The 27,488-nt window shown below is 38.8% G+C and overlaps 1 protein-coding gene across 1 annotated transcript; it reads right to left on the bottom strand.

Annotated features, from left to right (window-relative positions):
* Positions 1 to 3,117: 3,117 nt before the first annotated feature.
* Positions 3,118 to 4,471, bottom strand: HTR1E (5-hydroxytryptamine receptor 1E). Its single transcript, XM_008146368.3, has one exon. The coding sequence runs from the start codon at positions 4,469 to 4,471 to the stop codon at positions 3,374 to 3,376; it is 1,098 nt and encodes a 365-aa protein (XP_008144590.2). The 3' UTR covers positions 3,118 to 3,373.
* Positions 4,472 to 27,488: the final 23,017 nt, after the last annotated feature.

The following is a 27,488-nucleotide window of genomic DNA, read 5'->3' as shown; positions in this document are numbered from 1 at the left end:
AAAGGAAATCAGGGTTACATCATGAGATTTTAGAAGTTTGGTTTTCTCACTGAGAGAAGATGGCACATTTACATTTTTCTCTTCCAGGGACATAATTTCATTCACATTAATAAATATTTATTGAGTGCCTGCTGTGTGTAAAACACACTAGGAGTCCTGAGGAATATAGAGATGAAATAGACATAGTTCCTGTCCTGAAGAAACTCACAAACAAGCAGAGATACACAAACAAATGCACTACAAGATTGGTTGGCTACAGTAAGAGAGATGCAGGTGAGTTCTATAGGGGCAGAGAGCTGGGAGAGAGAACTTCCACAGAGAAGGAAGGAGGGTCTCAGGAAGACTTGACAGAGAGATTGCATTTGAACTACATGATGAAGAATTTGTGAAAGAAGATGGGAGGGCACAGGGACAGGTTTCTGAAATGCAGTGGGAAAAAATATTAGGAGAGTTCAGGAAACAAGGAAATATCCAGACTTTTTTGGAGTTTGAGGTGGTAAAATAATACTTTAGAAAGGTAGTTTGAGGCCACATAGTGAAGGAGCCTTGAATATTATAGTAAGGAATCTAAATTTATTTTATACTGTTGGGAAAATAGTAGATGATTTTGAGTACGACAATTAAAAATCCATGGCACACTCTATAGGATAGTGATTCTTAAACTACAGTATGCACAAGAATCTCCTGGAGGGTTTGTTAAAACAGAGATTGATGGGCTCCCCACTCAGAACTTCTGATTGAGTAGGTCTTCAGTGGGATTTTGCATTTTGAACAAGTTCCCAGATGGTGCTAATGCTGCTGGTCTGGAGATGCCACTCTGAGAAACACTGTTCTAGGAAGACGTTATCTGGCGGTGTACAAGAGCAAAGCTGCAGGTTGAGTCCACAGATAAGTGGATCAGATGAAGAGCTGAGTCCAGGTGAGAGGACCAAAATATTGGAAAAGAAAAGGGAATATACAAACATTCCTGCAGAGGCAAATGGACAAGACTTTAAGATTATCTGGATGTGAGGGACTAGCCACAAAGAGAGAGAATCACATTTATCTAACTTGAATAAGCAACATGGCAATCCTGTTATCTGAGATGGAGCAAGTAGAAAGAGGAGGTTTCAGTATGGAAAAATGATTATGAGTTCAGTTTAGAAAGGTTGTGTTTGAGGCACTGACCAAATAGTCATAGGGAGATGTTCACCAGACCTATAGATCTGGAGTGTAAGAAAGAAGAAATCAGAACTAAAGACACACATTGAAAAGCCATAGGCATAGAACTAATTGTTGAAATGATGGAGTACAAAAATACAGGAGGTGAGAGCTGAGGACAGGCCTCAAAAAAGAAGACAAAGAATGAGGAGGTAGTGAGAGACCAGGAGAGTAAAGTATCTTAGAAGGCATGGGCTTAAACAAGAAAGGGGTAGCTAGCTGTTTTAATTGATGAGAGGATGGGAGGTAGATAAGGACAAAGGGAAGACAAGTCACCAATGACTTTTGGGAGATCCATTTTAAAAGAACTGGGAGAAGCATACTTAGATGGCAAGGGACAGAACATTCAGTGGAAGGTGAGAGTAGAATGAGTGGATTGATGATTGGAAAAACTTAGGTGGGAGATTGAGGAGAAAGATAAAGCAGGTGCTTGAGGGGGAAGTAGGACCACAGGAAGTTTACTCTAGTGTTAAAGAGACTTGAGCAAATTAATATGTGAGATTAAAGAAGAAGGGGTGGGATCTAGCTGGTTTGGCTCAGTGGATAAAGCATTGGCCTGGTGACTAAAGGGTCCCAGGTTTGATTCTGGTCAAGGGCACGTACTTGGTGGTAGGCTCAGTCCCTGGCCCTGGTTGGGGTATGTGCAGGAGGCAACCAATCAATGTGTCTCTCTCACATCAATGTTTCTCTCTTTCTGTCTCTCTTCCTCTCTTCCACTCTCTCTAAAAATCAATGGAAAATATCCTAGGGTGAGGATTAAAAAAAAGAAGAAGAAGAAGGGATGGGAGAAAGAAAGGGGTGAGAGAGAGAGAGAGAGAAAGAGAGGGAGAGAGAGAGAGAGAGAGAAGATTACAGAAAAGTTGGGAGGGGGATAGAGTTAAGGGCTAAAACGTGGAGGTGGAGAGGGGGCAAATTAATGTGTTCTTGGCAAACAAAGTAAAGGGACACTCTGTGGAGAGACTAAAGACATGAGGAGAGGCTGTGGGTGAAAGACCAGGAGCAGAGGTTTAGAATAGCCACTTTCTTAGGCGTATACAAGAATTTACAAACTTTCAGTCCTCTCTGTCATCACTCTCAATTTAGTGATGAGCTCCTCCACATGACTTAGAGTGGTCACTCCAGGCCAGAGGAGGCTGAGTCAGGCCACAGTGTGGCCACATGTCTCCCCATCCAGCCTCCTGGCATGGATGCCATGGAGATTCTAGGAGACACAATTCCACACTTGTTCCCTGATGGGTGGCCTTTGCTATAAACATAAATTTTCAACTTTTAGTTTTCTTTTTCAATTGCACAATTGCATTAGTAACGTTCTCCAATAAAGTTCTTCAGATAATATATCCCCTCATTTAATCACTGCACCCCATTCAGCTGCTTTCAAAGTCCCCCAAATTGGACATGTACTCTCACCTTAATCCTGCTAGAGTGAGAGGATGTATTTGAGTCTTAGCTGGGACACTTAGAATGGGAGGAGACCCCATGTGTCTTTCAAGTAATATAGCAACTCATTGACTAAAACAGATTTAGATTATTTCTTATTTGCTTATGTTTCATATTCATAATCAAAGACCTAGGAAAGTATTCATTCTAGGTTCTTTTTAGAGAATGATGAAGCTTATATAATCAGGAACTGAAAAGGCATGCTATCGGTACTATTTATGCTTGAAAGGAGTGAGCTATGTAGTCACAGTAAATGGTTTTGGCTCACGTCTGCAAAGTAGTAGATGGCAGCACACCCCTTTTGTGTGCTTTGTGTAGTCATGCAATACCCCTTGGAATTTGTAAGCATTTGGAGCCATAACCTCGGATTTAAGGACCAGTTATCAGACATTTGATTTTTAAGTAATAAGAAATTCTGAAAATAAAGATTTATTTTGACATTCTTTAATTGCAGGGTTCACTGAAGTGGCTAATAAAAAGTATTTACTAGTTCACTTTATTATTACTTTTATGAAATATCTGTTTTTGTATGATAATGTTTATTTGAAATTATGTACCACAAACAAGACCAGAAGTAGAAAACAGCACACCAAATAACAAGCCTCAAACAAAACAGAACAAACGAATAAAACAAGACCACACATACTTACAAACTCTCCTGAACCAACAATGTTCAAGAATTAACCCCGTCCACGCAGGAGGCTGGTCAAATTCATGCCTTTTGGTTTTTTACAACCTAAGTATGTTCTCGGCACCTAATGAGCTTTTTAAAAGCCAGCTTAAAGTCTTCATTAAAACTGGTGTAGAGCAGAGGGTTGATCAGAGAATTAACATAACCAAGCCATGTAAAAAAATCGGCCACTTCAGAAGACACGGTATAGATGCTCAGACCTACAATCAACTCTTTGATGAAAAATGGCAGCCACGACAAAATGAATGCACCCAAAATCAGCCCCAGGATGCGCGCTGCCTTGCGCTCCCTGGTACTAGAGATCTGCTGGCGCTCTCCCGGGTGATCTAGATCATTGTCAAAGGGCGGGATCCTGATGGAGGTGTGGAACTTTTCAAACTCTGTGGTAGGGTCTGAGGTGGAGAAGTCAGACACACAGAAAGTCTGTGTAAGTTTACAACTCGCAAATGAATTTTGGCTGTCTGTGCTTCTGTTGCTTAAGTGCCGGCTTGACCCTCTTTTCTGGTAAAGGCTCTTGGCTGCGTGGTAAATCCGGTAATAGAGAATCAGTATCAAAGTCAAGGGGATATAAAATGCCCCAAGAGTGGAGTAAATGGTGTAGATGACATGGTCATGCTGGATGGTGCACTGACTGGGGGGCGGGCTGAGTTGGCGGTGGCTCCTCCAGAACAGAGGGGGCATGGAGATGAAGATGGAGATCGTCCAGACCGTGAGGATCATCAGTCCTGCCCTCTTGGCGGTCCTCTTCCTGGCATACTCAATAGCATTGGTGATGGCCCAGTACCTGTCCAGGGCAATCACACAGAGATGGAGGATGGAGCAGGTGCAGCAGGTCATGTCCACACTCAGCCACACCTCGCAGATGAAGTACCCTAGCTTCCAGCTGTCCATGACAATGTACATGATGCTCAAGGGCATGACTAGCACTGCCACCAGGAGGTCTGTCACGGCCAGAGAACAGATCAGGTAGTTGGCAGGCTGGTGGAGCTTCTTGGTGGTGCAGATGGCCATAATCACGGCCAAGTTTAGCAACATGGTCAGGGTGGTGATGATGACCAGGGTCATGGAGATGAGCATCTTCTCAGTGATGGTCTTGGCTCTCCCAGCCACACTGGCTTCTGTGGTACAGTTAGTGATGTTCATGTTCTCCCCGTTCCCGTCGACCCTGTGGAGAAGCTGTTGGTTATGTTCCTTCAGCTGGAAACTACTTAGACTTGAATGTCCCTCATTTGTGGGGAGGTTGTAATTTCTTCAGCTATGTAGTCTCCTGTGTTCCATTTTGGGTGGGTAAAGGAAAGCGCCACAGCATCTCTTCTGAATGGAGGGGTCCTGGAAAATAGTATGCTCCTGGTTAATTAATGAAAAAACCATATTGTTTTTCCTGTAGTATGTGATAATATGTTGGTATTAATAAAATGTTTACACAATTTTGATATAACTTTCTTTTCCCTCTCTGAACGTAAACTTCATCTTTACATTATTCCTCAAAGGATACTTTTTTTAAGTACCCAAACTCTTTCTGATAAAGACATTACCAAATTTAAGTTTGTTTTCCACCTGAATTTCTTTCTTATTTATATTTATTCTTTTATACACAGTACACATCTATTTATATAAACAGGTAATATGCAAATTAGCCGGGCATCATGACTGGCTCAGGAGGAGGCTGCATCACAACTGCTCAGGAGGAGCTGAGCGCGCACATGGGCGGGAGGGGACTGAGTGCAGCCCCTAGCCCCAACAGCCACACACCAGGGGTGGAAGTGTGCTCTGAGTGGCTGTGGCGCGGCTCGGAGCATGCCCCCCATGGGTGGCAGCAGCAGCTGGAGTGAAGCAGCCCAGGTCCTGGGTGCTGGAGGGAAGCTGGTGCCGGCAGCCAGGGGAAGGAAGGCCTATTCTTGCACGAATCTTCATGCACCGGGCCTCTAGTCCTACCTAATAATCTTCGCTATGCCCACGATTGGCCAGGAGGCACGGGGGGCGGGACTTGGGGTGGCCGGGGTGGCCGATTGGGCTGGTGGGACGCTGAGCTCATGTCGCCAGCGGCGGCGCGAGCTCAGCATCTGCGTCATGGCTGTGCTGCGGCACAGAAGGGGCCTCTGGGGCAGCGAGCTCATGTCCTGCCGCGGACCATCAAAAGCGGGGGAGCTGGGTGCCTGTTCGTTCCGGCACCAGGCCTTTCAGAAGCCTCCGCCGTGCCGGAGGCTTCTGAAAGGCCTGGTGCACCAGCGGACAGGCACCCAGCTCCCCCGTGATTGAAAGCGAAAGCATGTAGGGGACCCTACACGTGCATGATTTAATCATGCACTGGGCCTCTAGTTTATATATAAAAGGCTTTCCTTTACATTTGAAAAAATATGTTCACATTATATCATGCTTATTTGGGACCATTACATTGAAAAATTAAAGTTGTTTGTAATAAGCATCCTCCAAACCAGATTTTATAGTTTCATAGCAAATATTCAACTCTAGAGATATTTTAGTGTCTCAGTGGGATTGTTCGATTTTGTCTAATTATTTCTGACATTTTATATATCTGACTGTGCACTTCAATGGAGAAAAAAGAGAAAAAAGCTTATCAGGTTACTTTGATGTTCATGGCAAATTGTTCTTAGAGTAATACAGTAAACCGACTGTGAAGCAGCACCATTGCGAAGCTTGAAGATCTCTGCATTTAAAAAGTGTGTTTAGCTTTGGTGAATATTTCTGTTCTATTTCTATTATCTATCTATCTATCTATCTATCTATCTATCTATCTATCTATCCATCCATCCCTATTTTTTGGATAGCTGTGATTAAGTTGGGTAGTGAATGAGATAGTGACACTTACTGAATGCATAGCTGTAAGGAATTTTTAAAAAGTAAAGTTAAATATAAATGTATATTCACAAGACAATCAAAACCCACATAGAGATATTCACAGCTAATGGCTGCTGGTCAGAACACCAATCAAATAATTTGATTAGACTCTATGGGCTTAGGTCCAGGAAAACTGAAGAAAAACTGTTGTTTCATAATTTTTAAGATTGATGTAGATTAGGGCTAACAGACACAATGGTTTCAGCAAAAGATGAGGGCAGGAGCAGGTGAGGGGTGTGTGAATGGGAGGGAAAGTGGTGAGGTTCTTCGGGTGGAGTGGGGACGAATAAAAATCTCTAGCCTAAGTGAGATATAGAAACTGAAAGAAAACAATAATGACTTCACTACAGACCAAAAATAGGGCATTTGTTTTAAAGACAGTTTCTGTCTTTCTGCAGTTAAAAGAGAAACATTCTGCCTCTGCTTCCATTATGCCTTTACAGTGTTTTCTGCGGATGTACCCTCTCTCGGATGTCTTGTGTTTCTCTAGTTCTTCCAAGGGACTTGTTCTACCAACAATCCCCTTTTTCTTGTAAATTGGATGTGTTTTGTTTTTCCCACTGGTACCTTGCCCTCCTTTTATAATCAGTTTAAATGTGCATTTACGTTTGAGACCAGGCTTAAACATGGAGAGAGTATGGGCTCTGGAATCAGACAGACCTGGCTTCCGATTGCAGCGGAGCCAACTGCCAGCTGCAAGCTGCTTGGGGCAACCTCTCTCTCTTTTCCCCTGTGTCCCATATGTTTATTTCTCAATTTTGACCTCTTTCTCTTTAATAAAATTAAATAAAGTTTTTTTTTCCTGTAAATATTAATCTATAGTTATGGGTTTTTTTGGGGTTCTTGAGGTTTGCTGGAATGAATAATTCTCAACTGAAAGGCTTTCCAACTGAGCCTGTAAGATTGAGTATAGAGAACAGCATGAATAAGGGACGGAAAACTTTAGAAATTTCTATTTGATAATAGAGGCAATTAGGAAATGTAATTATTTTGAAAGCATGCAGTAAAAATAATCAGAAATAATTCAGCTTCATAGAACTTTTAAAAGCTGCTCTATTTTTCTGAGCTCCCATAACTTCTAATTATCATTTCTCTGATGACACCATTTAGTTCCTATTTTGTAAGTATTTTTCATTTCCCCCTCAGCAGACTATACATTTCCGGAGGGTAGGGTGTATGCCAGATTCATCTTTTTAACGGCCTCCAGTTAAATTAGCAAAAACATTGCCGTTTGGTGGGAACGACATTGTTAGCTCTTTAATGTGACTTCCTGGTTTATTTTGTGCCCAAGCCTTGCAGAGTAGGAGTTAGGTTTTGTGTCCTTGTGCTGTCAGTCCCCCAGACTTCTGCACACATCCAGCTTGCCATCTTTTATTTCATAATGACACATTCTTTTGAATGGTGGGGTGAGGTAGATTGAACTGGCCTTGGAGCTCTTCACTGCTTTAAAGGTCAGGTAGGTAAGGAGGAACCCACACAGCGAAGAACAACTACTGAGGTGGAAGAGAATGAAGGCGGATCATTCCATTGCATGTGAAGAAAGTGTATCAAATAAGAGAGAGTGATCAAAGGCTGAATGTAGTTCCAAGAAAGAATTGGAGGAGAGGAACTAGAGAGTGAATAAGAGCAGTTTAAGAGTTTTGCTGATAAGGGGAGCAGAAAAATAAGGTAGTAACTGTGGAGGAGCTATGGGGTCCAGGTTGTTTTCATTGTTAGGGTTGTCTTTTTTTTTACCTAGGCTATTCATTATTTTCTTTGCTGCTGCACTCCATATCCTTTACATTGCAAAGAGCATTTTTGTAGTGAAATGTAAAAGAGGAAGCAGGAAAGCAGTAACAGAGGAGGCTGGTAGTCAGTCAGTGGGGCTTGGGGACCCCAAGTAAGGAGGATTTCTTGAATAATTTAAGGGATCATATTTGGGGCAGTGAAGAGGCCAAAGAAACAGCCATACTAAAAAATAAATGATCTAACCTCAATTGTCTTGGCTTCCTTTTAACCTTCTTAAGGAAATGACACATGGTTATAATCACTACCAACTCCTTAGGAGGGAGTATGATTTCTAATTAGAACAGTGCTGGTTAAATAGTCCCCGAAAATCTCTTAAGTCTCTTTAGGTTTTCCTGTAGTAGGGGAGGAACGACTATATTAACACTTAACTCAAGACACATTCTGCAGAACCAATACAAATATTAACAAAAACACAGCAAACTTTTATTAGTCCATCAGAATGGAAAATTAACTGCAATAATCCTAGTTAAAACAGACATAGCCTATCCGGAGTTGATGCAGGAACTTGGAGGTTTGTGACTTTCAGTTTCTGCTCTAATTATGACATGGAAAATACCAGTGTAGTCCAAAACCATATTTCAATGATTTTTCATTAAAAAAATGAGGAGTAGGAGAGAATCACTCTAAACCAAATGGTTAGTGCATGCTGCTCCCGTTAGCCAGAGCCTCTGGTGATGTCACAGTGACGGTCAGGGCATCAGGGAGATGAGGGAGGCCATGAGCACACTCAACTCGTTTTTTTGTTCTGTTTCTTAAAATCTTCACCTGAGGATATTTTTTCCATTGATTTTTAGAGAGAGTGGAAGGGAGGAATGGGAAAAATTGAGAGAGAGAGAGAGAGAGAGAGAGAGAGAGAGAGAGAGAGAGAGAGAAGACAGAGATATCTTGGTTGTCTCCTGCATGTGCCTAACCAGGGATGGGATCAAACCCAAGTACGTGCTCTTGACTGGGAATCAACCTGTGACCCTTTGGTTTGTGAGCCAATGGTCTATCCACTGAGTCACGCCAGCTAGGACTCAATTTACTTTTAATTTCACTATCTTATCTAGTTTTCTATTGGTTTTCAATAACTATTAATAACTCACCATATTCTTTTATCTCTTCTTTGGTTGTTTTCATTTTGCCCAAAGTTCTTTAAATCATTTTTGACAAACTCTCCAATATTTGCCAACTTCTTTTTTTGTTATTTCAGGTGTGACAGCTTGCCCTCATATTACTAATTTTATCTAATTGTTTGTTAAATTCACTTCCTCAGCCTTCATAAATATATATATATATATATATATATTTGTCTGTCCAAGCAAAGGAAGGGTGGATAGTAGAATGTTTCTCAATTTGATCTTCAGTGGGAGCAAAGGAAGATGTGAAGGAGATATTAGAGTGTGGGTTCTTATTCATTTATTTAAACTGTTATTGGGACATAATGTAGTTGTTATGAGTTTATTATATTCATACTAATAGGAAAACATTATCATTGTAAAATTCAAACAAAACAGAGTACATATAGTTTAAGGAGATGTTTATATAATCTGGACAGAAGTCCACATATAAAATCATTTGTCAATATGAAAAAAACAAATTCCTTTTGCAATTACTACCAAAAGAATAAAATACCTAGGAATAAACTTAACAAAGAACACAAAAGGCCTTTGTTAAAAGATACTGAAAATTACAAAGGATTATTAAAAGTGATGGAAAAAGTCACAATAAAATGGAAAAATATTCCACGCTCATGGGTTAGAAGAATCAACATAGTTAAAATGGCCATATTACCCAAAGCAATATACAAATTTAATGCAATTCCCATCAAAATTCCAATGTCATTTTTTAAAGAAATAGAAAGAGAAATCATCAGATTTGTATGGAACCATAAAAGACTCCAAATAGCCAAACAAATTCTGAGAAAAAGAAAGAAGCTGGAGGTATCATGTTATCTAACTTCAAATTATACTACAGTACTACCATAATCAAAACATGTGTCCTGTTTAGAAGTCGAACCCTGAGCCACACCAGCCGGGCAAGTTCTATTAGTTTCTGAGTCATGTATTTTGAAGATCTGTTATTAGATACATACTCTTTTAGAATTATGATTTCTTGATGAATTGACCATTACATCATTATGTAATGTGTCCATTTGTCCCTGATAATATTCTGATGTTTATTTTGTATGATATTAAGATATCTATTCCAACTTTTTTTTATTAATGTTAGTATGGTTTATGTTTTTTCTATCCTTCTACTTTTAGCCTATCTATGTCTTATAGACAACCTCTAGTTAGGTCTTGCATTTTATCTGATCTGACATTCTCTTCCTTTTCATTAGGATATTTTGATCATTTAAACTTAATGTAGTTATTGATGTACTTGGTTTTAATTCTATAATCTTTTTATTTATTCTTCAAGTTTCCTTTTATGTCCTTAGTATTTTATAAATTTTAGCATAAACTCCTGCACATGTTATGTTAGATTTATATCTAAGTATTTGATTTTCTTTGGAGTGAATGTAAATGGCATCGTGTTTTTAATTGCAGTTTCCACATGTTTATCTTTATAATACAGAAATGTAATTGATTTTGTGTGTTGATCTCATGTTATGCAACCTTGCTTAATTCACTTATTAATTATAGGACTAAATAGGACTTTTGGAGTAGATTCTTGGAGTTTTCTACATAGATGATCATGTCATTTGCAAATTGCAACACTTTTATTTCTTCTCTCTCATCTGTACGCCTTTTCTTGCCTTATTGAAGTAGCTAGACTTTCCAGTACTATGTTGATTATCAGTAGTGAGAATAGACATTTTTATCTTATATTTTATCTTGGGAGAAAACATTTAGTCTTTCCCTATTAACGGAATAGGTGTCATTTTTGGGGAATGGAAAGTAAGCAGAAGTGGTATGTGGCACTTTTAGGCCTGGTCTACAAAAACTTCTAATGAACTATCCCTATGCTCAATCTCTATTCCTCAGTTGGATGGGATGGAAGTATCATGGGTCCCCTTCTGGCTTGCATTAGATAGTGATATAAGAGAAATAACATTTTATTTTATTAAACCACTAATATTTTGGAGTTTGTCAGTGAAAGCGGCTAATATTATTTTATTTAAGTAACACATCAATTATCCTTTGGGTGATCAATCTTTGGAAGTTTGGTCTCACAATTTGAAAAGATGAAGATAATTTTACCTACCTTACATATTTTAGAGAGAATAAAATGGGATAGCACTTGCCAAAGTACTTGCACATTTCCTGACTCCTAAGTACTCAATAAACATTTGTTCAGTCTATTGTTTGCTGAGCATGCTCATGTGTTGACATACTAATGGATATTTTATCTCCATATTGAACTAAGGGGTATTTACTTGTGTTTGTGTCTTTGAATGTTTAATCTAGCCCTTTAAAATTTATTCTTCAGTGGTAAAAGTGATGAAATGTAATGCAAACCCAATATATATTGATCAAAGTATTATGCACTTGTCAGCCCACTTGACATAGTTCCTTAGTAAACATTCATAGTTGTCTTGTGAATTAGACTTTAAGAACATATGTCACAAACTATGCCCATGTTTTCCTTGGATCTTTTGGAAACACAATTGTATGTTTCTAAGCAAAGATGAGGAGAAAAAGGGCAAGTTATACAGGTAGTTTCCCCCATTGACATAAAGCTTACGTGGAAAGCAGATATATACCCCCTTACTCATAAATCAGGTCCACTCATTCAAAATGTCATTTAGTAATGAATCAATGCAGCTTTCTTAGTTTTGATAAATGTACTATGATAATGTAATAAGTTAACAATGGATGAAATAGGTGAGGGGTATACAGAAACTGCCTATTTGTCTTTACAACTTTTGAAGAGATTATTTAGAAGACAAATCCAGAAAAGGTGCCAAATTCAAGAAGGCTGAGAATTCTTTAATGAGGCCAGGGAATCTGTAGGTGTGATGGATGGAGTGGAGAGGTTGGGTAGGGAATGAAATCTTCAGAGTTAAATGCCTGAGGGGAAATAGAAAGTAATTTTGAGGACTGGGGGGCATGAACTTGATACAATTTATTGGCCAAGTGATTTTAGTACTTTGGTGATGATAATATAAAAGTTGGATATTATAATAATATCTTAAATAACTCATAAAGAGGATTTGAGTAATTTGTCTAAAACATATTTGAGGAATTTGTCTAAAACATATTTTTCATCTGAGTCTTTTCTACCATTAAACATAGTCCTTTTTGGATAGCCAACACACAGTTGTGTTTCTGTGTACTCTGGTTTACATATTGGTTTGGGCTTTTACCTTATCACTTTTGCTGACCTAAAGAGGAAGGCCTCAATTTTTGTTATGATCAGAACATATTCTGCTTCTCAGACTACTACACAAATAATACTTCGTTTGTTCAGTGAAGAACAAACATTGCTTTTTCTTTCATTCTACAGTCTGTTGTTGCCACTCCACCCCTGGCTGTTGAACTCATTTAGCTTTCTAAACCCTTTAACTGTGCTTCTTGGGTTTGGCAATTCATTAGCTATAAAATTCTGCTATGCTCCAGGCAGGAGCATACAATAAGATAAATTGTGGTATCAACTTTTCAATAAATATTTAAATTTTGGTATAATTTTAGATTTATAGAAAAGTTATAAAGACAAATAGGCAGTTTCTGTATACCCCTCACCTATTTCATCCATTGTTAACTTATTACATTATCATAGTACATTTATCAAAACTAAGAAAGCTGCATTGGTTCATTACTAAATTCCAGACCATCTTTGGATTTAACCAGTTTTTCCATTAATGTCCTCTCTCTGTTTCAATCCACAATATCCACATTGTAATTAGTTATTATATCTTCTCAGTGGCCTTTGCTCTGTGACAATTTCTCAATCTTTGCTTGTTTTTCATGTCCTTAGTGGTCTTGAGGATTACTGGCCAGGTATTCTGTAGAATATCACCCATCTTGGTTTGTCTGATGTTTTTCTCATGATTAAACTGGGGTATGGGTTTTTAGGAAAGAATATAGTACCGTGGAGGTAAAGTGCCCTTTTCATTACATCCCATCAGGAGTACATAACATCCATGACACCAATGGAGGTGTTAACCTTCGTCACTTGGTTAAGGTAGCATTTGCCAGGATTCTATTTTCCCCTTTCCCAACTCGGTTTTTTAGAAGTGAGTCAATAAGGCTAGCCCACCTTCAAGGATGGAGGGGGTGGGGGGGGCGGGGTTAAGCTCCACCTCCAAGAGGGGGGGGAATATGTACATATATGATTTAGAATTCTTCTGTGAGGGATTTGTCTCTTCACCACTTAGTTACTTTCAGTAATTTATATTTATATGTACATACATTTATGATTCAGTCCCAAGGGGATAGTAGCTGCTAGTTTTGAGGAAATTACCTTTAGAAAAGTGCTGTTGATACCGATTTATATCATTTAGTATTTATGTCAGTATGGACCAGGGACATGTATTTTATTCTTTGGGTTATAATCCAAGACCACATTACTTGTTTATTGCTCAAATTGTCCCAGCTTTGGCCATTGGTCAGCTCCTATTGCACCATCTCTTTTATGAGTCTTGTTTTCCTTTGTCCCCTGTGGACAGGCTACATCTCTTTAAAAGGTGATGGGGAAAACAATCCGTCTTGTGAAGTACAGATAAGGTGTTAGTCAATAGAGAGTCTATTCCAGGCAAATAAAGCCTTTCAATATGAAGGGCACCTGTAGAAGTGTTATTTGCTTTTCAGCCGAGGATAATAAAAAATGAACTTTATGAAGTACCTGTTGTTTAAGCTAGCTGGTGCTTGAGGTTGTATTAGTAAATTAAAAAAAAAAGAAATGACTTTTTTTTTTTTAAAAACTCAGCTTAATGGCACAACTGAAGTACTCAATTCCTCAGAGGAGATCTAGGCACCTCCCTGTGTGTGCATAGATTTTTCTTTGAAATCTGCAGTGTAATGTGCCTTTGTGGCAGACCCAGTGGAATGAGCATTTAAGCTGCCTTCAGGGCTAAGGTTGCACACTGTGCTCCCACCTAGGGAAGCATTGTTATCTTAGATCACTGGGCACGGCCCCAGCTGCCTCTGAAAGTATGTCCTGCAAAGGGCGGTTTGCAGGTATCTGCCTTTTTCTAAACGTACTTCAGCTTGAGAAGCAAGAGCTAGTGTGTTGCATGGAAATGGTAGGGTCAAGAGTACAGACCTCCTGTGAATGCATCTCAGATGTACTGGATGTATTGTTGGTAGGTTATGTGTCCCTGAAAAAGATATACCATGCCTTTGTAATGAAAGTAATGAAAAACATCTTTCAGGTCTAACATCCTATGATTTTTATGCTATGACTTTACGGTGGCTGGAAGAAGGGTAGGCACATGTATTTATGTTTCAGTTCCAAGAGAAAAGTAGCCTCTGGTTTTGGAAATTATATTATAAATGTGCTGTTGATGCCCAATAAAAATGCCAAGGATTCCTGACATTTGTGTAGTATTGCTATTTTTCAAATCCACTTTCACATTAATTTTCTGTTTTACCTTTGAACACAGAATCTTTCCATCAAACATACATTTATCCCTACATTTTGACTCTCAAGTTGATATTTAGCCACCTCTCTTTAGATGGCTGGTTTTCTCTTGATTTTTCAGTAGTCATGGGTGCTGTGTGGTCTCTGATACTTATGCAAGTCTTGGGGTTGACTTTGCTCCAAACTATCATTTCAAGGATATTTATATAAAGAATAGCCTTGCCCAGCCAGTATGGCTCAGTGGTTGAACATCAACCTATGAACCAAGAGGTCACAGTTCTATTCTTGGTCAGGGCACATGCCCAGGTTGCAGGCTTGATCCCCAGTAGGGAGCATGCAGGAGGCAGCAGATCAATGATTCTCTCTCAGCATTGATGTTTCTGTCTCTCTCTTCCTCTCCCTTCCTCTCTGAAATCAATAAAAATATATAAAGAATAAAAAAAATAAATGAAGAATATCTTTGAATGACAGAAACTGGGAAAGGGAGGCATGCTTACTGTCTAGCATGCTAAAGCAAGCTGCCCCTTTTGGAGTAAGTGGCAGGATGCTTACTGACCTTTATAAAAGACTAGTGCCCCGGTGCATGGATTCATGCACATTGAAAGGAAATTAATTAGAAGGTGGCCGGTGGTGTGGGACTGGGCGAGAAGGACCGGACACGCCCTGGAGCCAACCTCCTGCTATCCCTTCCTGGCCGGCAGCACCTGGGGTGGTGCTGCGGCTCAGCTTGAAGGGCATCTGCAGAGTGAGCAGGGTCTCTCTGGTAGGTGGGGTCCCTTGGCCTGGCCTGCGGGGGATTGGGCCAAAACCGGCTCTCCGACATCCCCCGAGGGGACCCGGATTGTGAGAGGGCAGTTCTCAGGTGATGCACCCTGAAATTGGGCTCCTTCCTCTCTGGTTCCGAGGTTCATCACCTGAGAACCACTGCTGCCAAGTCACTGCAGCTTGGTAGCTCCTGCATTGAGCATCTGCCCCCTGGTGGTTATTGTGCATCATAGCTACCATTCGGTCGCTTAGCTTTTTATATATATAGATTTTGTTTCCCTAAGATCAGTATGCGACCTGTAATGCACTCATTGCATGCAAGAGTCATGTAGCTCTCTGCATCACTTGGTGGGAATTCGAGCTTGGGAAATTGGTGCAAGAAAATGCTACTATTCTGGCTACTGCTATTGCTATAATCAAGTTGGTTTCTCTATGACATAGGAGTCTTCTGTCTTCTGATTGTTCCATGTAACTGTGGCACTTGTTAGCTTACAGGTAGGGTAAAATCTCAGATTTCCAGTTAGTTCTTTGCAGTGTACTGCCCATTGTAAAGTTTTAGTGGGTTCTATAGAACCACTGGTTTTGGGGGGATGGTCCTCTCGATTCATACTTGCCTTGAGCTTGATGAGGTCCCATAAAAAGAGCTGAGAACTTGGATTCCAAAAGCACTGGATTCAAGTACACTTTGGTTACATTCTAGCTTTGTAACATTGGCAAAGTCACTCAGCATCTCTGCACTTCTTTCCTTCTCCTTTTAGTGAAGATGACCTACTTCACAAGGTTATTGTGAAGATCAAAAACGATAATACATACATGTGCTATCCAATATGGCAACCATACACGACTATTTATATTAAAATTAAAAATCAGTTCCTCACTTATACGAGTACCACTTTTCAAATGTTCAATAGTCACATGTGATTAGATAAAACAGATATATAACATTTCTATTACTGTCTCCAATTATATTGGACAGTGCTGACAAAGCTCTTTATACAGTATTATTGAAAGATAAGATTGTTTTGTTGTTCTATTGCTATTATTGGGAGGTTGGATGGTACCAGTACACCTGCCTTGTTAACTTGTGGCAAGTTTTAAGACTCACATGTGCCATGGAGAGCCCTGGTTTTCTATATACAGAGGTAAAGCTGGGAATAAAAATGAAGTCTCATTTCTTTATTATTTTTAAAAAATATACTTTTATTGATTTAGAGAGGAAAGGAGAGGGAGAGAGAGATAGAAATATCAATGATGAGAGAGAATCATTGATCATCTGCCTCCTGCATCCCCCCTACTAGAGATTGAGCCCGCAACCCAGGCATGTGCCCTTGACCAGAATAAAACCTGGGACCCTTTAGTCTGAAGGCCAATGTTCTATCCACTGAGCCAAACTGGCTAGGTTGAAGTCTCATTTCATGTACCAGGGGTTGCACAAAGTGATGTGTTGAATTTTCTAAGGTTGCATATATATTCAGTGTGAGATTTCTGTGAAAAAGGCAAGTGATTTTTGCTATGGGTATACACCCTATGAATTTGCTTCTTTTTGGTCCTATATTTGTTTGTTTACTTTGTATTTGACTGTCTTGCTTCAAAAAATAAATGTGGTTTGACTTTCCTATAGTTATATTGTCTGACTCCCAAATTTACAATACTTATCTTGTCAATTTTTGCCTCCTTTCCCTTTTTTCTTCCTCAATATTATGATTATTAAGGGCATTAAGAGGACTTTAAAAATTTTTTTATCTCTGATGATCACTTTTAGTTGCTAAGCTATTATCCACCAGTCCCTTCCAGGATATAGTTAGATTTCACTAGTTTCCAGCAGTGTTGAAAGAGTCTATAGGGATTAGTAGCACTAATCAGAATTTTAAAGGACACTGATATTTCTGTAAATATTTTAGGATTATATTTATTTTTTTCTTCTCAAACTGCTACAGGTGAAGTACTTCAGATATAATAGGAAAAGCAAATAATTTCACCATATATAAACTCTGACTTGTGGGTCCTGGCTCCTGGAGTGCTGGGCTGATTCAGAGGTGGTGTCTAAACTCAGCAGAAGACACTTATGACTTATTGGTGGTCAATAACAAGTAATTGGCCTAAATTGGTGTCTGAAAAGCTAAGAATTTTTACTTCCCTAGAATTAAAAAAAATTATTGTCCTTCCAAATGGCAGCAAAGATTGTGAGGGCCATCATTTTGATTCAGTCTAATTTCAATCTCAATTCTACCTAGAGAAAACCAAATTCTTCCAATCACCATGCTTGTGAATTCAAGCTCTTATCAGAAAACTGATAGGATTGTGACCCTCCTTGCCACTTTTTTTCTAGTTTCTGAGAAGCACAACAAGGTGGTGATATAACATTTCTCCTTTCTACAACAGCACAAACAGTAAGTAGCAGCCCTCTAGACACTGGAAATTATAAACATTATCAGAATTTGTTCTACAAAATGTGACAAATGTCACAATAAATTTTAACTAACAGTTTTTCCAATTCTTCAGATGTTTAGGAATAAACATGTTCAATAAGTATTTGTTGAATAGTTAATGGCAGTTTTCTGGGTAAAGACTATGTGGAGAAAAAGATCTCATATTTATCACACAAAGTAAGTGGGGCTGGCAGGAGGAGGAATGTACAGAGAAGAAATTTAATTTGTGATAAAAGTCAGAAGCATTCCAATCCCATCTGATAAGAGTGTTCACCTTCCCTTCCATCCCAACCCAACAACACATGGTTTTTGAAGTCAAGATCTGATTTAAAAATTTCCCCCCTGGCTGTATTGTTCACCATAGAATTTATAAGAAGTGAATGCACACACCAATTTCATTCAATTCTCCAAACCTGGGTAGACATTTACAATTGGAGTTAAAGGATGACTATGGTCCTTGCCCTTGAGGTGTTCACAGTTCACCAGGGAAGGCAGACCTGATCTGTCTAACTCAAAGCCTGAGTGAGGATCCCACCTCCCCCCATGACAACTGATCATTCCTGGCCGCAATGGTAGCCTGACCCTGTCTACTGACTAGCTCAATTCAAGTTCTTTGACCTAACACACCTTTCCTCATTTCCTCTCCTCCTTTGGACCCTACTCTTTTCCCAAGGCACCCAAATCCTATCCCATTTGTGAGGTCTTTTCTGACATTCCTTTAGGTATTTTTTTAAAGATCTAAGACCAAGTCGAGACTTCAAAGGCCTCAGGCATTCTAAAAATACTTTGATGTTCCTTCTACAGGTAATGAAAAAAATTCTAAACAATTTAAGTATGTATAAGGAAGTCCCACAACATTCTTACATTTCTTTTGATTACCATTTTAATGCCTTTTAAGGACATATCAAAGATCAAATTGTCTCAGAAGTTTTCTTTAGAGAAAATAAAAAGACAGAGAAGACTCTCTGTTTGGGGCTCCTACCTTGGAACCCTTAAACATGTGCAGGCCTGTAGGCCTGTCTCATACACTGGAGTGAAAGCATTATCCTTGGTTCCTTAGTTCCAGCCCAGCAAGTGGCACCAATCTATGTTCAATAAGCATTTGTTGAATGATTGAGTGAATAAATTGCAGTTAATTATTGTCACTTCACATGTGCTGTCTTTTATTATTAACACAGTATCCAGAAAAAAAAACAGGTGTTAATAAATTGCTATGATTTTGTCATTATTTCTCATCAATGAAATATGAGCAAAAGCAATGGGTGTTACTTCTGGGCCGTGGCTTTAAAGAAGCAGAGGTGTTTCCCATGCTTTCTTCATTCATTGGCTGAACACAGAAGATTATGCGGCCTTGAGTGGCAGGGCCAAAAGACAAAGGAGTCTGTCTGAAATCACCAAGTAGAGGAGAGCTAGCTGTTAAGCAGTTCCCAAACTGGACCTTTATCTGAGCAAGAAATAAAATTCTGTTGTTCAAGCTACTGACATTTCAGGGGTTTTTGTTATGGGACTTAGGGTTACTCTAACCTATAAGGAATTGTAGTTAAGGCCCTGGCTGGGTAGCTCAGCTGGTTAGAGCATCATCCCAATATGCCAAGGTTGCGGGTTCGATGTTCGGTCAGGGCACATAGAAGAATCAACCAATAAATGCATAACTAAGTGGAACAAGTTGATCTTTCTCTCTCTCTACCTCTCTAAAATAAAATAAATAAATCAATAACAATTCAAAAAATTGTAATTATGTGCTTAATGCAGTGTCCCTGTTTTTTCCTTTTTTAAAAAATTTATCTTTATTGTTGAAAGTATTACAGGTGTCCCCTTCTCCCCCTCACTGACCTCCTCCAACCTGCTCCCGCCCCCTCCCTAAGCCTTCACTGCACTATTGTCTGTCCATGGTTTATGCATATCTATATATATAAAAGGCTAAGTGACCAACTGTCTGTCCATCCGTCCGACTGACTGTCCGGTACATATGACGCACACTGGCAATTTAAAAATATATTTGCTTAGTGAGATAGGTGGGTTTATTTAGTCAGAAATAGGAAAAGAATTTGATGTGAAACATTTTCATATTATTGAAGTGCATTTCTTTGATGATTATTTAATTTTTACTATACTCTGGTTACATTTTCATGGGCAATGAAATTATTCAGAACTATATGAATCTAATAATGAATACCACTATAAAACTAACCAAACTCATTAGAAAACAAAATTGAGATGGGTGAGCTGAAAGGATGCTCTGGCTCTAGGAGTGTTACTGGGAACAACTTTTGTTGATTTGGAAAACAAATATTAACTACTTAAATTGGACCCCTGAACCATCACAACAAATAGTGAAAAAAACAAACAAAAAACAAGTAACATCTCAAGGGGTACTCAGGAAAATCTGTCCACAGGAAATAGAAGATAGATGAGATGGATGTCATTATTTGAATTATTAGTTTATTCAAAACTAAAGTGATTTTTCTCATGATTTTATGCAATATTGATGCTACTTAACATTTTTCAATTTTTTATTTGATCAGGAAGCATTACAGCAGAAACAAAAGTCCCCAGTCTCAAAGACACACTAACAGGGTCCGGAATTGGTAGGACTTTGGGATCTTCTTAATTCCCATTCTACCCCCATCTCAAATTCCACTATAATAAGTCACAGAAGCTCTTACTATAATTGCAATAGAAGAGTTTATTGGTGGGAGAATAGCTGAAGAGATCAGAGCCTACATGAGAGGTTAGATACTAAACTCTAAATTCCCATAGTGAAATTGTTCAAAAGACCTTTAAAGAAATACAGTACAATGAATCATTCAAGCTAGTCATTAAAAAACCCACAAAATAAATTAGAGGAAAGACTTCCTCTAACTGCATTAGACTGATAAGACTGGTGATGTGCAGTCAAATTATATTCACACTCTGCAATTTGAGCCTGTTAATAATAATAAACAGTAAGGTGAAAACTACATGAACGAGCACATATTAATTATGTGTATATCTTTAGTGGAAAATAAAGCAATAGGCAGTTTTATATTGGAATACTTGTTGAATGAAGACTGATAAAAAATACAAATAGGAGAATAATGTAGCATCTGCTCCTGATTCTGATACTCACCAAAGCAAAACACTAGTGCTTTGGGCACAACTGGCAACTATAAACCGAAGATGTTTTACCCTGTTATTCAAAATAACAAGTACTTATTGAATAATGGGAATGTACCAGAGTCAAACTCAAATTTTAAATATGCCGATGTGAACTTAAGTACAATTACAATACTTCACTCTTTTCTTTTTTGGTGTTCACTCCATCCCTTAACTTGGCTTGGAAAGAAATGGTTTGAATAATATGTTTTCAGCACATGTGGCAAGAAATGGGAGAAAGAATCCAGTTAAGGCATGAAAGCATTTTGAGAAGAGTTTCAAGGGTTTTGAAGCTTCAGCTTTCAGGAAGCTTGTCTGAGAGGAAGGTCTCCAGGCAGGTAGGGCTGCTGTCAGCGTACTAGGACTCAAGACCTGCCTTTGCTACCTGCCAGTTCTTTGACTTTGAAAGAGGTACGAAGCCTACCTGGTCCTCAGTTTTCCTCATTTGGCTGTTGGAGATATTGGGAGTAGGATGGACTGACCCACTCACTTTTCCCCTTGCAGTTTCCTGGAAGCATGGGGGGAGGGGGTATCTACATTACTTCCCGGAAGACAGAAGCATCATTTTTGGTAACAATTTTCCACCCACTGGCAAAACTTGTGAGCCGTCAGTGAAATTGGGGAACTCTTGACATTCACACCTGCTCCATCCCCTCAGCTCATTGACAAGCCGGGGCCTAAGTGAGGCCTGGAGTTCCCACATTCAGGCTCTGTCAGTACAAGACCCCAGAGCACACGAGCCTGTTCCTGTCAGACCTCAAGTCTCTGTTCCAGCTTTCCAGAATGGCAATGGGTGGCAAGGTCCAGGTGGTCATTCCTTGATTATCTTCAACTCAGGAGAGAGGGACAAAAAGTGCAAGTTCGTATCAGGTAGAAACTGAATTTGCCAACCCACTTTAATAAAGCAGATGCCTTGACTCCTATTCGGACACTTGTGATTGTTGTCAGGAGTAAATGAGTTAACAGATGTTAAAGCATGTAGATAGTACTTGGCACATAAATAAATGCTATTTTGGTGCTAGCTATGATTATTATGATTATTGCTATTATTATTATTATTATTATTTTCAATTGATTAAATTGCGAAAGGCTGTGATTAGTATTCCCAAACTTCTAACATGATTCAGTACTATTACCTGAATCACAAGATTGTCCTAAGCATTATTCTAGATATACTGTATATATCAATGTGCTGTGTGAAAACTATGAAGCACAGTATGTAACAGTAATGCTATGTAATATTTATGGTCTTCATGTGATTACGTGGAGTGCTATTCTTTGCCAAGTTCTCTTGTCTCTCTTGAGTTCTCCAGGTTCATTTCAGTCTCTTGGTCAAATAACACAGCTAAGTATTACAGCCGAATTAGTAAGTATTTTGTTGATTTCCCAGCATGAATAATTCATGGTAAAGGCATTTCACAAACAGACCATCTCTTAACTCTCTATTGAAACAAAGCTGTCATGGTTCTGGGCTTATTATGCCTGTTGTGCTATTTTAAAAGATTTCAGAACATTTATGTAAGAACCCAAAATTGTGAATAGAATTTGGACAGATATCAATAGAGTGTTTCATTGTTAACCCAAACCTGGATTGAACTTTGTTTTAAATACTTGCTAGTTCTCTTTCTAAGACAAAGTGCATTTGTTGAATGACCAGGATCGTTTCTTGGTTTTAGTATTGTGTTATAGTCCTCACTGACCTTGTCCTAATTTATTAATTCAGCACATATTCAGTGAGCACCTACTTTGTGCCAGTTCCACTTGATGGGGAGATGGTGTAAGTAAAACAGATAAGAAACTTTGCGCCCCATATGCTGATGTCCTGTTCCTAGCAAAATTATTTAAAATGAAATATTAATTGTGGTTTTGTTAGAGACAGACTTGACAATTCATTTTATACAATTTTTAGGAGACTATAAATTATGGGAAATGTTTTAAATGTATACACATACATACTCTTTATTCTTTTTAAAAAAATTGATTTCAGTGAGGAAAGGAGAGGGAGAGAGGGATAGAAACATCAATGATGAGAACTAATGATCAGCTGCCTCCTGCATGCTCCCTTCTGGGGATCAAACCGTGACCTCCTGGTTCATAGGTCAACCACTGAGCCACATCGACAGGGCACCCTTCATTCTTTATTTGGAGGGTTTATTGAGTTATTAATTTATTTAATCAAATTAACTTAACAGCATTATTTGCATATTTATTGTTATAGTTTACCCTTGAACAACATGGATTTGAATTGTGTGGATCCACTTATATGTGGAATTTTTTCAATAAATACTGTAAATATATTTTCTCTTCCTTAATGAATTTCTTAACATTTTTTTCTCTAGCTCACTTTATGTAAAAATAAGGGACTAATACATATAACATACAAAACATGTGTTAATTGTTATCAATAAGGCTTCTGGTAAACAGTTGTTAAGTTTTTGGTGAGTCAAAAGCTATACATAGATCTTTGACTGTGTAGGGGGTTGGTGTCCCCAACTCCTATGTTGTTCAGGGTCAACTGCAATCTCCTATTAAGACAAAAATAGATAATTGTTTTCAACATAAACACTAGTAATATATTGAGTCAAATACTGATGTGTTTGACTCAATACATTTAAGTAAGAGCTTTACATTTTCCCTAACATAATTCAGTAACTAAAACCTCCTATCTTAGAAATTGATGTATAGATATATATTTTGAATGAATATCTTTAAAGTTTGACCTGAAGAACCTACTAATAATGATATGTATGTTCCTAAATTTAGTAACTCTCAAATCAACCTTTGTAGAAATTAATTATTTCTTGGGAAATAATTTTCTTTCTAGGTGTTGCTAAGTTCAATTGAAGCAACAAAGAGTTACAAATTAGATCTGAAAATGGTTCTCTGTGTTACAAATTGTAAATGGCTCAAGTTGAGGAAAGATGAAAGGGAAGGATATTCTAATGGTTTAAGATCAAACCAAGTTTATTTATAGAAAATAAAAGATGAATTTTCACCACTTCTTTTACATATTAAAAATGTTTCTGAATTTGCAATGCATTCTGCCATCCTTATTTAAGCTTCTCTTACATGGCACCTCTCTCTCTCTCTCTCTCTCTCTCTCTCTCTCTCTCTCTCTCTCTCTCTCCTTTGTCTTAATCACATAATACAGACTTCACACTAAAAGGTTTAGGGTGTGAAAATTGCATAGTAAGTAGACTATAATTAAATTATGTGGCCTGATAATGAATCAGTAATATGCTATATTCCACATAGATTTGACTGGCTTTCATTCAAATTACCCAATTTCATCCTAGTATTTTTAGAAATTTGATATTTCATAATCTTTCTTTGTTCTGTTTAGTTTCCCAGGAGAGAGAGCTCAAGTGCTTTTAAATTCTGCACAGTCAGATTCCATATTAGTTTTCAGAACCTTAAAAGCTGGGAGAGGAACAGGTTATTAAACTGAAGACACAGATTAGGTCCACCAGTGGGACAGAGTATAGTTCATACTATGCTGCTCACCCCAGTCCCCTCTTTAGAGCTGATCCATCCCTGGGTCCTGCCTCCCTCAGTCCTTTCCTCATATCCTTGCAGGAGAATCTCCTGAGAGGATTCCCCAACCAAACTTCTGCACACAGTTCTCCATCTCAGTCTGTTCCCAGGAGACCCAACCTAAGACAGAAGGGGCGTGGTCTAGGACAGTGCCTACAATCTTTCTGTATTCTCAAAGACCAGTAAAGGTGTAAAATTTTCAAAAGCACATTTAGAAGGGAGATGCTTTCTAGAAAGAATTGAAGTAAGGAATAGGTTATTTGGACAATTGGTTAATTGTGGTGGAAGGAGAGAAGAGGTAGATATTTATGGGGAAAATGTCTATAATTAAGAAGAGAGAAAAGAAATAGAGCCTTAACCTTTTGCACTCGGATGTCGAGTGTGACTCGACACAGTTAGCATCGGTAGCAGCTCTTTTTATACTCTTTGAATGTATCAATAATTTGAAATATAAAAAAAATCCAAATAAATAAGTTTGTATGAACAGAAACTCCAGTTTTTTATTCTACTGCCGCGCTTTGTAAAATCTGGGGTATTTAAAAAATTAAATCCCGAGTAGAATAAAGGAATCGAGAAAAAAGCAAGCGGGTGCAAAGGGTTAAAAGAAAAAAAAAGATGAACCAGCAACCTTTTGGTGTATTGGACTAAGCCCAACCAACTGAGCCACACCTGCCAGGGCAAGAAATAGGGCTTTTAATGCCTAAAGGCAAGCCTCTTTGAGGTGTCAATTCCCCCTGTTAGTTGAGAAAGCTGACACTTGGGGCCATCTAGTTCTCATTCCTGACAGAGTGGTGGGTATTAGAGGGACATGTGGAGGGGCTCAGGGTGTTGAGGCATCGATCAAGGAAAAAAGCAAAATTAGACAGAAAGCTTCATTTTCTATGAAGAACAAACCAAATAGTTGAGATGTAGTGGGTATGTCTGATCAGTTTTGCTGGAGACACTCGGTAACAAGTACAAAGGCATCGGCTGTAGAATCTTAGGTTCACACCCTGGTTCTATCACGTACTGGCTATTATCTTTGGTTAAGTTACATGACTTATCTGAGACCATTAAATTTGACTTAATATCAAAGGACAGTTGTGAGAATTAACAAATGAGTGTAATACACTGAATATAGTGTGTAGTAGGTATTAAACACACAGGCAGCTGTTTATCCATACTGTGCAGGAGTGTTGTACAAGCACCCAGGTGACAGCTTGCATAGAATATTTCAACCCCAGAAGTGGCTGCATGCTCTTTCCTTTGTTCTAGGACACAAGATGATACCAAGGGTATTAAGGAGAGTTTCATCAATGCAGCTGACTGACAAAGTTCAGGTCTACTCTAGGGCACAAGTTATCCTCCTCATTCCTCATAGCTTTGTAGAGTCACTACTTAGGCATGTAAATATTTACATGTGAAATGGTAAACATAATTTATGCAGTTCAGGGAAATGCCAAGGTTCATGAGAGGCTATCAGTGTTTAGACTCTCAGAAAGGCACGGGGGATTTGCTGCATTTTAATGTCATCTGCTGGTTTCTTTATCTAAAAAAAAAAAAAAAAAAGGAGATAGCTCTAGCTGGTTTGGCTCAGTGGATAGAGTGTCTACCTGTGGACCAAAGGGTCCTAGGTTCGATTCCAGTCAAGGGCACATACCTGGATTGTTGGCTCCATCCCCAATAGGGGGCATGCAGGAGGCAGCCAATCAATGATTCTCTCTCATTGATGTTTCTATCTCTCTCTCCCTCTTCCTCTCTGAAATCAATAAAAATATATTTTTAAAAAAGCAGTCTCTTCCCATAAATAAAATTTAAAAAAGGAAATATTTTAATTTAATTTAATTTAAAATTCTCTAAATTAGCTAAAAGCCCTTTCAAGCTAAAGCAGCCAATAGGCATCCAAACTGATGGTTCCTGGTAGGTATGATCATTAGGGGCCTGCAGAGAACCACAAGATTCGAAAGCTGGAGGTGAATTCAGAGCCTTTGTTGCCTCGACCCCTTTTATGGAAATAAAAGAAGCTGAAGCACTGAGGAGACTTGCCCGAGTCCGGCAGTTTATTAATGAAAAGTCAGATCAGAACCAGTGCCTCCAGACATAACATCTAGAATGCTTTCCATGGCACCAGACAACCTCCGCAACCAGTCTGAAGACAGACGTGAGCGTGGTGGCATTTCAGATCCCTATACACATTTATTTGCACTCGTCTACCCACACTCACAGATGCAATATATGCTCATAGCAACTCAAAAGACAAATGTGAATGTAATGTGAGCTAGGATGGTTGGAGATAGAATCAAAGCAAATTATCTCATTTACATAAACACTCTGCTCTTTGACACTGATGAAGCACTGCCAGGATTATGGAACTAGAAGAGTACTTTTGTCTGAGGGAAAAAGGATTGGCTTTACTGTCAGAAAGTTAATGTTTATGAAATAGTTATTTGTTTATACTCAAAATGTTGTCAGCATGAAGTATGAGGACTAAAAGTAACATTAACAAAATGGAAAGAATTCTAAAACATACCTCTCAGTAACAAAGCTGCTGGGGAACCAAATATTTCCTTTTTTAAAATTTTATTTATGGGAAGACACTGCTTTTTTTAAAAAAAATATGTTTTTATTGATTTCAGAGAGGAAGAGGGAGAGAGAGAAAGAAACATCAATGAGAGAGAATCATTGGTCGGTTGCCTCCTGCATGCCCCCTATTGGGGATTGAGCCCGCAACCCAGGCATATGCCCTTGACCGGAATTGAACCTGGGACCCTTTGGTCCACAGGTAGACACTATCTACTGAGCCAAACCAGCTAGGGCTATCTTCTTCTTTTTTTAAATCCTCACCCAAGAATATATTTTTATTGATTTTTAGAGAGGAAGGAAGAGAGCGAGAGCGAGAGCAAGAGCGAGAACAACATTGATGTGAGAGAGAAACATCAACCCATTGCCTTCCATAGGTGTCCCAATTGGGGATCCAATGCACAACCTAGGTATGTGCTCTGACTGGGAAGAGAACCCACCACCTTTTGGTGTACAGGACGATTTTCCAACCAACTGAGTCACTGACCAGGGCTCTCCATTTTTTAATGAGAGTCCCCTCCGTGCTGTTATTTGGGCAGTGTTGGGTGGTGTCTGTTTCTGGTCAGGTCTTTCTCTAACTTTGA

The sequence above is a fragment of the Eptesicus fuscus genome, chromosome 10, assembly GCF_027574615.1.
Source record: "Eptesicus fuscus isolate TK198812 chromosome 10, DD_ASM_mEF_20220401, whole genome shotgun sequence".
Lineage (NCBI taxonomy): Eukaryota > Metazoa > Chordata > Mammalia > Chiroptera > Vespertilionidae > Eptesicus > Eptesicus fuscus.
The sequence above is the reverse complement of the archived record's forward strand: the minus strand, read 5'-3'. Positions and strand labels throughout refer to the sequence as shown.